General features: G+C 41.8%; 1 protein-coding gene across 1 annotated transcript; it reads left to right on the forward strand.

The window, feature by feature from the left end:
• Positions 1-6,211: 6,211 nt before the first annotated feature.
• Positions 6,212-14,108, forward strand: LOC133126227 (tripartite motif-containing protein 16-like). Its single transcript, XM_061238204.1, has 6 exons — positions 6,212-6,895; positions 9,096-9,191; positions 9,432-9,665; positions 9,814-9,973; positions 10,180-10,230; positions 10,413-14,108. Exons 1-6 carry the CDS (start codon positions 6,305-6,307, stop codon positions 10,937-10,939), a joined length of 1,659 nt encoding a protein of 552 aa, XP_061094188.1. The 5' UTR covers positions 6,212-6,304; the 3' UTR covers positions 10,940-14,108.
• The last annotated feature ends 567 nt before the right edge of the window (positions 14,109-14,675 follow it).

The raw sequence follows: 14,675 nt of genomic DNA on the forward strand, positions 1-14,675 counted from the left end.
CCGAGTTTCTTCAAGAGTTGAGAACACTCACTCAGCAGCAAGGTAAAGCTACAGCCCCGAACTCCTTTTTATTGTCAGATCTACAGATATTGTCTACTGAAAGCATTGTAGCTTAATCACTTAACTATTTTGACATTGGTTTATTTTATGAATTTAAACTACGAATGTAGTTTGGAAAGCTTGTAATATTTTAAATCGTTGTTTTAATGTTTTCAGTTGGCCAAGGCTACCGGGCTCCTCAAGTTGTTGGTCAAACCACCATAGGCTGAGGACAGCAAGGCATATGTCCCCCTACGAAATTTTCATTCAAGGTTGCCTTGCCCAACAAGCCCGAAATCAGACTGCCATCCAGGGAGTGTTTGCAGTTGCAGGGGATGACATCCCAGCTGCAGAGGATGAAGTGGCACCACCTAATTTGGACTATGCAGAAGCAGTCCAGGTTCCCAACAACCAGTTCAATCTTGAGGAAGGACACATGCACGAGCTGATGGAACAGGTCAATCCTTTGGACGGAGCACGGGACAGTTTGGGAATTGATGTTCTGGAAGAAGTTTTAACTTTCATTAGGGGCATTCCTGAATCTGCATGAGTGCAGTTAGCAAGCCTAGTTAATGGCCTCTCTACTTACACCTTTATTCAACATTTGTATTAAAATATTGTGTAATTCAGCTGAAGATTCCTTGTTATTTTTCTAATTGAATAGTCGTGTTGTCCTGACTTCTAACTTGATTGTTAGTGTTGAACCTTGAAGTCAAGGCTGTCACCTTTGAGATACTATACACTACACACCAGTCAGATCTTGGTCTTTGTATGTAGCATAATAAGCAGTAAAGCCATATTAGTCAGTGCATGTGTTTGGCTGAAAACAAGGTACAGGGTTCTCTCAGATCCTTAAAAGGCATTGAATTAATCTAAAGGCTTTAATTGGTATTAAAATGTCTTACAATCTTTCAAGTCTTAAAAATGTTAAAGACATGGGAAGTAGGATTTTGTGAATAGTTTTTTCTGACATTGCAAATTAAAATGTCATTGGTAACATCTATTTTTTAAATTTACCGTATGCCTCTCGCATTAACGTCATGCAGATCAGTGGTATTGTGTTCTATGATGGAGGAAGTTATAGGCCTATGATAGTGGTATTGTGTTATATAATGGAGGAAGTTATCTCATATGGTGGTATTTGTTATGATGGTAGTTGTTTCACCTTAGTGTGAAGTTTTGTTGACTTAATTTTTTATTAAAGATTACAATAGCCTATATGCATGCACAGACACATTTTTCATTTGTATATATGTATGTATACATATATAAATATGGGTGTGTATTTATATATATATATATATATATATATATATATATATATATATATATATATATATATATAATTGTAATTGTAAAAACTACATTTGGGACCAGGGGTGGGATATAGGGGGGCAAAAAAAAAACATTAAAGGTTTAATAAATACATTAAAACATTTTTTTTTTTAATTTCTCATTTGTAATTATTTGTAATAGGCTCATTTGTAATTATAACTAGATGAACCAAAATTGGCTAGCTGGCTTAATTAACACAATAGGTCGACCTTTACAACTAAAGAAATACAAATAAATATTCTGCAGTAGGCTGGTAGCTCTACAACTTCTAATATCTAAGACGGTCAATTTTCCCATGTTGGCAGGGGTATTTGAACGCGTTCATTTTGGTCGTCTAAACGCGGCCATTACTTCCGTGTTAACGCAGGTATTTTGAACGCGTTTATTTTTTACGTGGTCTATTTTGCCTTGTTAGGTCGTATTTTCCCAGACGGTTTTGGCCCCAAAGGCTTTCCATAAAATAAACACAAGAAGAGGTTGTAGAACCTGCACAGCTAGACCAATGAGGGAATAGCTGGAGGTGAAGGGACGACGTGTTCTTTCCTGGCTGTTTAGAAGAGAATGAAAAAATTTTAATTATCAAACTCCGCACACGAACAGAGCACAATTATGTTTAGGAATATACTGGGTCTGTTGCCACGGGTCGGATATGGATTGACCTGCCCCATATCCCGCTTACAACTGGTCTGAAACAGATCAGTAATATTCCTAATATTCTCCGTTCGTAAACGGGGCCGTTTTGAAAGCTTAGTGGTTACTCTCGTTCCACTCGTTTATCTGACTCCATTTAAGATATATAATTTAGAAATTTGGGTTTGGAATTTACGCGAACCTCGGGAGTGATTACACTCGACTCGTACCTGCGCCACTATTACTCAATATATGTTCTCGTGATTTAACATTATTGCTGAATATCTCAGTTCGGTGTAGAACTCAGAGGCTGAGGGTCCAGTCAACACAATACATGCAACACTGTCATGATAGTTGCGAGCCCAGGTCGGCGCAGCATTAACTGGGCTCCTTAGAGATAATTCGACAGGAACCGGCGCATTAACGCCCATGGGTTCCCTTCGCGTCAAACCACAAGAGCCGTGCATAGCCGACCCTTTACGTTGGCAGAAACTTGCTGGCCTCACAGCTTAGAACTATCACCTGTACCACGGGACTGCCGATCGGTCAGTCCTTGGTCCCCATTGTCCCCCTCAATATTCAGTTGTAATTTAGGCTGAAAAGGTACAAGATGCCATAAATCAACCTGGAGGGGTGGTCAAATCTGGAATTTAGACCCCCACCGTTGGGGGTTGTTGAGTAGGGAAAATGAGATGATTACCAGGAGAGGACGTGTAGGTTTTCCCTTGAGTTATTGAAACTATGGTTTATTAAAATCCATTTGGTATGAAATGTATCTCATCTGATTCCTTGACTTTACTGGATCACATCCATACCAAACAGATTATCCTAATGTTTTGTTATGGTGCAGTTATCATGAAACCTCCCTCCTGTGTATCCATTTTACATGTAATTCCTGTTATTACTACAATGGGCATATTGCAATACAACAAGGATCACATGGGCAATGTTTACAATATTGTACCGGGTCTATTGACCATCTAAACAACAGTTTTGAGGTTTTCATCCAAGAGAGTAGTCCCTGGGGTAATGACAGCAGTGCCCAAAGGAGGGCACTGTGGTACTGCCCGGAGTCTTTCCCCCTGGAAGTGACCAGGTGTGGGGTCATAAGATGTTAGGCACATTCTTTTCCCAGGAGTTTTAATGGCCCACATGGCCTAATTGCCCGGGAACCGCTCATCCACCCACCATATATCTCTCCTTTATCTTCTTGGCGTCACTGGTCTGGAACTCCTCAAAAGGTACTACAAACAGTATTGTCCTTTGTCCCTTTTGACACACACCAGAACCCCCACCTCACAAATGGCAGAGTCAACCCCCAGCTCACAGGCTCTTCACAGATGGCAGCCCTTCCTGACCTTAACCACTATGCTACAGGCCGCCCCATCATATCTATGAATGCTGTAGTTGGGAGTTTTCATGATAACTGCATTATGCTGTAAATATGTCTTTGTGCCTCTCATGGTAATATACCTTTTGGATAAACCTGATTTGGGTGAATGAAAGGAAAGGAGACATCCCAGACTGTTTGGTTTCTTCTCCTTATCTCCGAAATCCAGGCCTTAGTTCTTGACCCTAAAAGTGAGTCACCCATCTATAATTTACAGCCAGGTCCACCCGGCAGGGGGCTAAAACACATGGCTCCTACAGAGACAGCTTTTGCCCAGTTTCCCCTCGGCTCCTGAATGGTTGTGATATCAAAGGTAGACTGTTACAAAAACTAGACCATTACACCAGTCGCACTGAACCAATCAGAATAACACCAAACATCACTATATTCTGACCTGGGATTATCATGAAACATCTTTATACCATCTCCAATATTCCTGTTCTCGAATGTGAGAAAATCCTTCTCTAGCTCTCCCCCACAGGCATGTGTGCCAATGGTGGGGGCTAACAATGTATGCTCCAGGAGGGGGAAGTCAGCAAGCTGACCAGCGCATGAGACCAAATGTTCCTTATGACTGGCTTACAAGGTGTGCTGTATCAGTGTGAAATAAACACATGAAGAGGTGTGGTGTATCAGTGTGTGAAATAAACACATGAAGAGGTGTGCTGTATCAGAGCCACTGAAACAATCAGATCCTTGCTTTATGGGATCCATGATCCTGTTCTGAAGAGATACTACTTGTTATAAATGATGAACTCCCTTGGAAATATTGAGTTCCTCTGTGCAAGACATACAGTTAATGCTAACTATGAACTCAGTGCCTAACATGCAGTTTGGAGTCAGGAATCTGAGATGGCAGGTAACACAATTAGGGGCAAGTCCAGCATTACGGATGTAACATTTGGACACAAAATGACAAACAAAATCCCTCAGAAAAATTTGCCTTCTCACATTATAAAACATGTAAATGAATCTTATCAGAGCACCCATTTGGCTGAGGGGAAGGGGAATTTTTGATATTGTTAAGCCAGAAAAAAAGACTGGTATTCTAAAAACTGTGAATTTTAAAGTCTAATGCAGAAGGTTTGATATCCATGTAATGTAGGAGGCTTGGCTGAACATAAAAATAGCAATTATGCAATTATTTTCATCTTGATTTTTATGAGGCAATACCAGTGTTATGGATGTAACACCATTGTGTGACGGATGTGACACATCTGAAATGCACATTGTTTGACAATCTCCTTCCCAATCAAATTCAAAAAACACATTTGTTGGCATCTGAAATGGTTCTAAATCTCAATTTTGACATTGAGAAAACCATCTGAAATGGTTTTGAATCCTTTAAAGATGGATGTCTGTATTGTAGGCAGTGCACAAAGTGCAAATGTTTTGTTAATTTGCTGTCAGCTGACACAGCACAAAATCTGTGCCCACCGCACTCAACTAAGGAGCTTTTCCAGCCAGTGGAGTTAACCGCATACTTAATCAAACTCATATTGTCTCAGGAGGACCCATTGCTTTCTGTAATGGATGTTCACAAACATCTCTCAGATTGGCACACTGCCATAGGCTGAACACCACAGCACTCAATCGTTTGTACACAGAAGTTAACATTGATCTAGGGCTGCACTGCATGATATATGGTATGTTTGACGTCATTGAGAATATGAACATGCAAGATAAACACTTTGCAAAAGACTGCTTGACCTACGATGAATAGCATTCATTTAAATTGATGTTATGTTAAATTAATTGGCTGTTCAGGTGCAATTTGGTCAAAAAGCAGGTGGGAAATAATGTATTTATATTCAGTGGGCAAAGGTTATTCATTGTCTGGGGACTATGTTAGCAGTGTACCTAAAGCAGGAAGACTTTGCACACTTTGATATTTGTTTACTTATCGCAAGTAATATCGTCATCACAATATTCAACTTTATCACATATCAAATATTTTCCTCATATCTTGCAGCCCCATTTCAATCCAACAAAAACGAAGGTTGTGATTCATAAGAAGAAAAAAACAAACTAGTTTTGCTTCCCTCCTGCTTAAATTTGGTGGACAGCTAATAGGGGAGAGAGAGAACAGTTACTTACTGGCTTATAAGGTTTTACCCAATCCGGATCAAATTAAATCTGTAATGTTGCACCTCTATAACAATTTATATCGAGCAATAGTCATAGTTAGGGCAGACTTTATTTTATTGATTTGTCTTGCACTATCAAAAGCTCATTGTTGAGGCTTGTGTGAGTGTAAACACTTATTTTCCATATGAATCTGTATATTAACTTCCAATACTTTTGTTTCTTTTAAACATCAATGCGTGTTCTGTACAGAATCTGAATGAAGCATGCTGCATACAGTGACTGTGTAAGTGTGAACAATGTTTGGCCAAGCCAGGGGTTATTTACCCTGTGAGTAAAATAGAAACATTAGATTTTATTTTCCACCACACTTCATACATGATAGAAATGGAAAAGGGCAGGAGAGGGAGTCACAATGTGAGCTGGGAAATGTAGTCCTGCTGTCACTACAGTGAGAACTACATCTCAACATCCTTTCACCCTGTATTGAATTTTGCACACACAGCACAGCAGAGAGAGAGACTGTGTGTTGAATGAGTTTTGAAAGTCTGCTCTCTCTCTCTCTCTCTCTCTCTATACTCACTGCTCTGTTCAGCCTGGCCTCAGTCCAACACCACTCCTCCTGCAGCAGTGGGGAGAGCCAGTGAGTCCCTCCCACTCTCTCTGTCACGCAGTTTCAGAGAAAACAAAACCTAGCTCTGTCAGTGTGTGCTGTAAAATAGCAGAGACCAGTATCTACGTGGGTGTGCTCTTTCTTACGCAGATTCAGAGAAACTACACTACATTCTGTACAAAAACAAATCTCTTATCAATTTTTACAGTAAAATGGCTGAAGGTGGCATTTTGCTGGATCAGGACCAGTTCAGCTGTTCGATCTGTCTGGATCTACTGAAGGATCCGGTGGCTATTCCCTGTGGACACAGTTACTGTATGGGCTGTATTAATGGCTGCTGGGATCAGGATGATCATACTGGTGTCTATAGCTGTCCCCAGTGCAGAGAGACCTTCACCCCAAGGCCTGTTCTGGGCAGAAACACCATGCTGGCTGAAGTGGTGGAGAAACTGAAGAAGACAGGACTCCAAGCTGCTCCTCCTGCTCACTGTTACGCTGGACCTGGAGACGTGGCGTGTGATATCTGCACTGGGAGAAAGCACAAAGCCGTCAAGTCCTGCCTGGTGTGTCTGGCCTCTTACTGTGAAACTCACCTCAAACTTCACAATGAGCTTCACCCAGGAAATACACACAATGTCATCCATGCTTCTGGACGCCTGCAGGACAATATTTGCCGTCAGCATAAAAAACTGCTCGAGGTTTATTGTCGTACCGATCAGCAGTGTATCTGTCTGCTGTGTGTGATGGATGAACACAGAGGCCATGATACAGTTTCAGCTGCAGCAGAAAGGACTGAGAAACAGGTAAGGACTGGAGCTCTTCACTTTCAGCTCTGACATTGGTAATAATACAGGAGATGAATAGTTTCAAATTAAAGTTGAAAAGTTACTGATTGAGAACACACTCCAAAAATGTCATGCGGGTTTTTGGGAAAAAAAACACAGACAATATGGCATATGTATGTATGTTGTTAAAATGTCTTTTACATGTCACACCTTCCTGATCATGTGCTGGAGCCTGTAGGGAGGCTGAATATTGAGCCACATCTGATTCTCCCACACGGACGGAGGATCGGCCCCCCGTTGTCACGTTTCATGTTTGTCATGTCATGTTTTATGTTTAGTCCTAGTCTTAGTTATGTTATTGTCATGTCACGTATTATGTTAGTCTAGTCTCGCCACGTTTTTATGTTTTATTTCTTGTTACGATTCATTGTCTTATCATGTTAAGTTTCATGTTTAGTTCTTGTTACCATTTATGTCTTAGTCTTGCCATGTCTTGTTATATAGTTTATTGTCATAATTTTGCAAACTTCTTATGTCATGATTTATGTTTGTTTCATGTTATGTACTGTTAATTGATTAGCATACACCTTTTTGTGTCTTTCTGCAAATCTTGCATTCCTGCTTTCTCTCTCTCCCTTTCTGTCAGTCACACCCTAATTGTTTCAATTTCCCTTGTCTTCTTACTAATCTCCTAACTTTAGATCAGGATTGGGTAATACTAACATTCTAACCATGTGTTCATGTTACCTTATGTTTCTTGTGCTTGTAATTTACTAATTTACTAACTCTAGGGCAGGATAGGTTTATTACTAATGATTACTAATTACCTTGTTAACTTGTCAATCCTCCACACCTGATTCCATTATCTTGCTGCTCTCAAGCTAATTGTCTACACCTGTCTACACCTGCATATAAAGCTCAGTCTCAGGTCTTATTTTTGCGAAATTGTTTGTCAGTGCAACTTTTGAGCGTTATTGGCAAGCCATTGTTTACCCGTTACGATCCAAGCCCGGTTACCGACCAGGCTTGGACCAGGCATTTCAGAAAGATTATTTACTTCTGTTTTGTTGACCATTGCCTGCCTGTACCACGCCTTTGCCTGCTGTTTTTGTGCTTTTGCCCCGCGGTGCAGACTTCAGTCTTGACTCTTGCACCGTCATTTACTCTGAGCCTGCCTACCGTCCGCCTGTACTTCTGCCCCGCTGACAGCTTTCCTGGCTACCGGACTTCCCGCATGGTGTACCGACTACGAGACCGCCTTCTCCCTCGGTACTGCGCTTTTGTTTTCTGGCTGGATATTTACGTGTATGAACATTGCTTGTTTTTGACTACGCTCCCTGGATATTCCCCAAATAAAGCCCTGACGGGACTTTACTTCATTATTGTTTCTGAGTCGTGCATCCCATCTCACCCGTGGCACTTTCACTGCTCTGGTCCCTTCTCTGTCTGTTACCCTCTCTGCTTTCTGCCTGCACTCTCACAAATAAAGTGACAGTGGAGGTATATTCCTGTTCTTCAAGGATGACATTTCAGAAATATACCCTGAAAGGACAGTAATGTTCTCTTTGGGTACAAATGAGTATGTTTTCCAAACAAAAAAGGTACAAATAATGAATTATATATTGCTGGCGAGGGGTAAAATTGTATGTACAAACTGTATAGAGTAGCACCCCAGTGACAAGGATTTGTACCTTTTTAGGCAGTTTTTTGTACCTTTATTTCTGTGTGTTCTGAGTGTATATGAATAAAGCAAGAGAAACAAAATATCTTCCTGTATTTAAAAGCATATAAAAACTTAAAGCATTTTATTCTACATTTGAACATTTTTTCAAAACCTGCTTAACTCATTACCTGCCTAAAATAAAATATTATAATAGCCTCTGCACATGCTGTTGATATTGCAAACACTATTCATTAAATTATTTCTGACCAGTACACTGCTACACACTAGCCTGCAGGTGTCATTGTATTTCCTGGTTATTTACTCTGTGTTCAATTGAAAATTACATTATTTAACCCAGGGTTTTATCAGTTTAAGGATAATTTTACAGTGACAGACTACTACAACCTTAACGGCATTCAATTTAGTGTCTTAAAACATGGTGCTTATTATTATTATTATTATTATTATTTTTGTTTAATGCTACACAAGATGCAATATTTTATGTAATATTATGTGTACAATGTACGATAATATGAGAAATCAAACTATCCACAGAAGCAGCTGGGGGCGACACAGAGTAAATTCCAGCAGAGAATCCAGGAGAGAGAGAAGGAGCTGCAGGATCTGAGACAGGCTGTGCAGTCACTCAAGGTGGGTACTGACCAGAGGAGAAGACAACAGCTGGCTGCTGGAAGAGCCATTTCAGGGCTCAGTCAGGGCTCTCCTCCAGTCAGCCAGTGAGGAGCCCAGTGTTGGGCCACTTTCCAGCCCTGTGGGGCTCAATCCCACTGAGCCACACTGTGGGGAACTGGCTGTCTGGGGTCCCAGTAAGAGCTGAGTGAAAGGCCTAGTTAAAATGTACAGCCATCCTCTCTCTGTGTCTCCTAACAGCACTCTACACAGGCAGCAGTGGAGGACAGTGAGAGGATCTTTACTGAGATGATCCGCTCCATTGAGAGAAGGTGCTCTGAGGTGAAAGAGCTGATCAGAAATCAGGAGAAGGCTGAAGTGAGTCGGGCTGAAGGACTCCTGGAGCGACTGGAGCAGGAGATTGCTGAGTTGAGGAGGAGAGACACTGAGCTGGAGCAGCTTTCACACACAGAGGATCACATCCATTTCCTCCAGGTAACATCACTGGCTCTCTGACAGTCTGCACATGTACACTGTACATACATGGTGAGGTGTGTTCCTCATTTACAAAGATCTGCTCCTGGCATCTGCACAGGAATCTGTACTGAGACTGTTCTCTGTCTGTCTGTCTGTCTGTCTGCAGAGCTGTCAGTCTCTCTGTGTCCCTCCTGGACCTGGAGACTTACCCAGCATCACTGTCAGTCCACACGTCTCTTTTGAGGCTGTGAGGAAATGTGTCTCTGAGCTGAAAGAGCGACTGGAGGACGTCTGCAAGGGGGAACTGCTCAAAATCTTTGAATCAGGTTGTGAAAAATGTTAACGGGCAAAATCTTTCTTTGAAAGTTTTTATCCATGCAAAGCTACTGGGTAGATCAAATGGAATGCATATATAGTAATTCTCTGTTAAACTCTAGGCTCTGAATAATATTTAAAACCCCCCTCAGTATAAACAGAATCCCTCATTCCCATAACTTTATTTTTGTCCTTTTCTCTCTCTCTTTCCCTGCAGTGAAAGAAGTCCATACTGTAGAGCCCAGGACCAGAGAGGATTTCTTACAGTGTGAGTGCTCACTCTGAAACTCTCAGCTGAGATAAACACACACACACTCTCTCACACACAATGTTGGCCTATTATTATAACTCAGCTCAAATCACACTAGACAGCATGTATGGAGAAAATAATGAATAATAGACTGACCTTCGATGGACCTGTTCTCATATGAAAACCTTCTCCTCCATCAGATTCCTGTCAGCTCACACTGGACCCCAACACAGCGTATAAACAGCTCCGTCTGTCCGAAGGGAACAGAGAGGTGACATGTGTGAGAGAGATCCAGTCATATCCTGATCATCCAGAGAGATTTGACTACTGGTGGCAGGTGCTGTGCAGAGAGGGCCTGTCTGGATGCTGTTACTGGGAGGCTGAGTGGAGTGGAGATAATGGGGTTTATATAGCAGTGTCATATAAAGAGATCAGCAGGAAAGGAGGGGGTGATGACGCTGCTCTGGGGCGCAATAACGAGTCTTGGACTTTGCGCTGCTCTGCCTCCAGTTATTCTTTCTGGCACAATAATGAGCACACTGAAATCCCTGCTCCCTCCTCCTCCAGAATAGGAATATACCTGGATCACAGGGCAGGAACTCTGTCCTTCTACAGTGTCTCTGACACAATGACCATCCTGCACACAGTCCAGACCACATTCACTCAGCCCCTCTACCCTGGGTTTGACATTAGTCTTGAATCTTCTGTGAAACTGTATGATCTGTGATGAGAGAGAGGGAGGATCAGCTGTAATCAGAGTGAGAGAAAAACACTGCAGTGAGACAAGACAGAGAGGAGAAGTTAATAAGACATGGAAGTTGTATTTATAGTACTGATCGTTTAGCCTGCAACCATCAGGAGAGCCTCCCAAATAGGAAGATATAAACTCACTGAGCACTTTATGAGGAACATTTTAACTTTATTACACCTACTTATTCAGCCGATCATCCAATCAGCCAATTGTGTGGCGGCAGTGCATTGCATACAATTATGTAGATATGGTTCAGGAGCTTCAGTTAATGTTCACACAAACCATCAGAATGGGGGAAAAACGTGACCATGGAATGATTGTTGGTGGCAGACAGGTTGATTTGAGTATCTTAGAAATCTCCTCGGACGTACACTAGTCTCTTGAGCTTACAAAGCCAAAAATGAAAAGTGAGCACAGTTCTGCAGACTGAAACGCCTTGTTAATGAGAGATGTCAGGGAGAAAGGCCAGACTGGTCAAAGCTAATGTACTCTTTTTCAAAACTCTTCACACAGTGTGCTTTTGAAACACACACCTGAGCACATCAGTTAACCTTTGGTGCAAAATCCACCAAAACACTTCATATTTCACCCAAAAGTGACTCTTGCTGCCATAATTATAGCATATGCTTTCTCCCATAAGACTACTTTGTCACTCAATGTTCAATGAACGACAAAACACAAACAACTTGGAGCATTGCTAAATACATATATTATGTGTTTCCCTTTCCTCTATTTTTGCATCCACAAATATTTCAAGCCAAGCAGCTAAAGAAACTTTTGATCTGTTGGTTTGCCTCTCATAATAGACGTCATGACTGAGTGTGGTAAATATACAGTAAACTGTAAATAAATGAATGTTTTACTATATTGGAAACCTAGAATAACTATGTTTACTGTGTAATGTAAAACATCCATCCATCCATCCATTATCTGAACCCGCTTATCCTGAACAGGGTCGCAGGGGGGCTGGAGCCTATCCCAACATACATTGGGCGAAAGGCAGGAATACACCCTGGACAGGTCTCCAGTCGATCGCAGGGCACACACACCATTCACTCACACACTCATACCTACGGGCAATTTAGACTCTCCAATCAGCCTTACCTGCATGTCTTTGGACTGTGGAAGGAAACCGGAGTACCCGGAGGAAACCCAAGCAGACACGGGGAGAACATGCAAACTCCGCACAGAAAGGCCCCGGCCGACGGGGATTCGAACCCAGGACCTCCTTGCTGTGAGGCGTAATGTAAAACAATATATGATAAAGAAACAAATCACAAAAGCAACAGTATTCTTCAGAGGGTTTACAGTATTTTGACGTTTGTTCTCACAGTGCAATATACTGTAATTCAGAAAAGAATACAATACAATCAATTACTCAAGATACATTACAATCAATAACAAATACAGTCATGGACAAAAGTATTGGCACCCCTGCAATTCTGTCAGATAATGCTCAGTTTCTCCCAGAAAATTGTTGCAGTTACAAATGTTTTGGTTTTAATATCTTTATTTGTTTGGCTTGCAATGAAAAAACACAAAAAAGAATCGACAAAAATCCAAATCAGATATAATTTTACACCTAAATCAAAAAAGGGCCGGACAAAAGTAATATTTGGTAGCACAGCCTTTAGAAAAAATAACTGAAAACAATCGCTTCCTGTAAACATCAATGAGTGTCCTACACCTCTCTACTGGAATTTTGGACCACTCTTCTTTTGCCAACTGCTCCAAGTCACTCAGATTTGAAGGGTGCCTTCTCCAAACAGCTTTTTTGAGATCTCTCCACAGATGTTCTATGGGATTCAGATCTGGACTCATTGCTGGCCACTTCAGAACTCTCCAGCGCTTTCCCTCAAACCATTTCTGAGTGCTTTTTGAAGTGTGCTTTGGGTCATTTCCTGCTGGAAGACCCATGACCTGTGATGGAGACCCAGCTTTCTGACACTGGGCCCTACATTGCGCTCCAAATTTCTTTGGTAGTCTTCAGATTTCATGATGCCATGCGCACAGTCAAGGAGTCCAGTGCCAGAGGCAGCAAAGCAACCCCAAAACGTCCTGGAACCTCCACCATATTTGACTGTAGGGACTCTGTTCTTTTCTCTAAAGGCCTCATTTTGTTTTCTGGAAACATTGCATTGATATCCTTTACCAAAAAGCTGTACTTTAGTCTCATCTGTCCACAAGACGTTCTCCCAAAGGGTTTTTGGCTTCTTCAGGTAAGTTTTGGCAAACTCCATTGTGGAGAGATGAGACTAAAGTAGATCTTTAAAGAATTTGGGAAATGATTTGAACTGAGAGGGCGAGGGCGGGGCTCTTGTCCGCGTGGTTAAAAAAAAACACAAGAGCAAGACCACTTCTGAATGGCTGAAAATAAACAAAATTAAAGTTTTGGAGTTCCCTAGTCAAAGTCCTGACGTGAACCCTGCAGTGGGAAATGACCCAGGAATCAGGACGGAAGGAAGTCCAGTAAAGGGTCCAGATTAATTTATTCTCATGCAATACCAGCATCACAGGGCCCCGGGGCCTCTGCCTGCAGAATCCTGTCTGTTGGACTGTGGGTTTCTCTCTCTCAGTCAATGAATGAGGCGCTTAATCAATGGTCAGTACAAGGTTTGTGTAAGCATGAGGATCAGCAGTCTGTCTTTGGACTTCAAATGTCCTAATCCACTCGAGTCTCAAACACTGCTCAATCAATCATGCCTGTCACCCGCATTGCTCATTAATTGCCCCCCCTCCCCCATTTTTAAATTCTTAATTTTGCTCACAGTGCCACTCCTGCATCTGGGGTGGTTTGGTTTTGGTCACAGTGGCACTCCTGCATCTGGGGGTGGTTGTCTCATGTTGTAGTTCCCCTTTGGCCTTGATGGATCATTGGCTCTTTGTGGTCAGGGCTCCTCTTCTGCCACTGATGCCCTCTGCTCTGCTGTGTCACATCAACACAATAGACACTGTGGCGGGACCTGGAAGGAGCAGTTCATGCTGAAAAACCTGCCGACTGTCTGAATGAAAGCAGCTCTGCAATAAAGAGGGGGTTTGAAGTTCCTCCACACTCTGCAACATCAAATCACACAAGTGTTTGATTGCAGCTATTGTTGCAAGAAATGGTGAAATCAGATATTAAGTTTGAGGAGATAACTTTTTTCACGACAGATAATGGTGTTTGATCTCTTTTTCATTAAATAAACAAAATAATAATTTTGAAAATGTGTTTCATGTTTATTCAGGTTCCCTTTGTCTTATATTATGTTTTATCCAAAGATCTGAAACGATTCCGTGTGACAAATATGCAATAATAGAGGAAATCAGGGTAAAGAGAAGGGCTCTTTTCTTTACCCTGCCGATTGGAAAAAGATGTTTATTTCGGAGAACAGCAGAAATACAATGATCGTATTCTGGGTTAAACTGAGTAAATCTAAACACAAACCAAAAGTGTCTCTATGGGTGGACTAGTTCTCTGACCACGCACTCCTGGTGGCTATTCAATAATTGACGGCTATTCCCAACGATTGTGATGACTCGTTGCCACTCCTATCAGCCCTATTGCAGGCCGACTCATGATAGTCTGAGCGAAGCTACGCAGGAGCCGGAATGATTGATTTAGCAGCGTTTGAGGCTTGAGTGGATTAACACACAAACCTACAATCTTACACCCGGAAGGGGGCAATACTTTCCCGCGGCACTGTATCAATATTAGCACTAAGAGCAGTGG

This window comes from Conger conger, chromosome 4, assembly GCF_963514075.1.
Source record: "Conger conger chromosome 4, fConCon1.1, whole genome shotgun sequence".
In the NCBI taxonomy this organism is placed as follows: Eukaryota; Metazoa; Chordata; class Actinopteri; order Anguilliformes; family Congridae; genus Conger; species Conger conger.

Coding starts and splice junctions, on each gene's coding strand:
- LOC133126227 (XM_061238204.1), top strand. CDS start 6,305: ATGGCTGAAGGTGGCATTTTGCTGGATCAGGACCAGTTCAGCTGTTCG. Junction 9,666..9,813: donor ATCACATCCATTTCCTCCAG/GTAACATCACTG, acceptor GTCTGTCTGCAG/AGCTGTCAGTCTCTCTGTGT. Junction 9,974..10,179: donor GCTCAAAATCTTTGAATCAG/GTTGTGAAAAAT, acceptor CTTTCCCTGCAG/TGAAAGAAGTCCATACTGTA.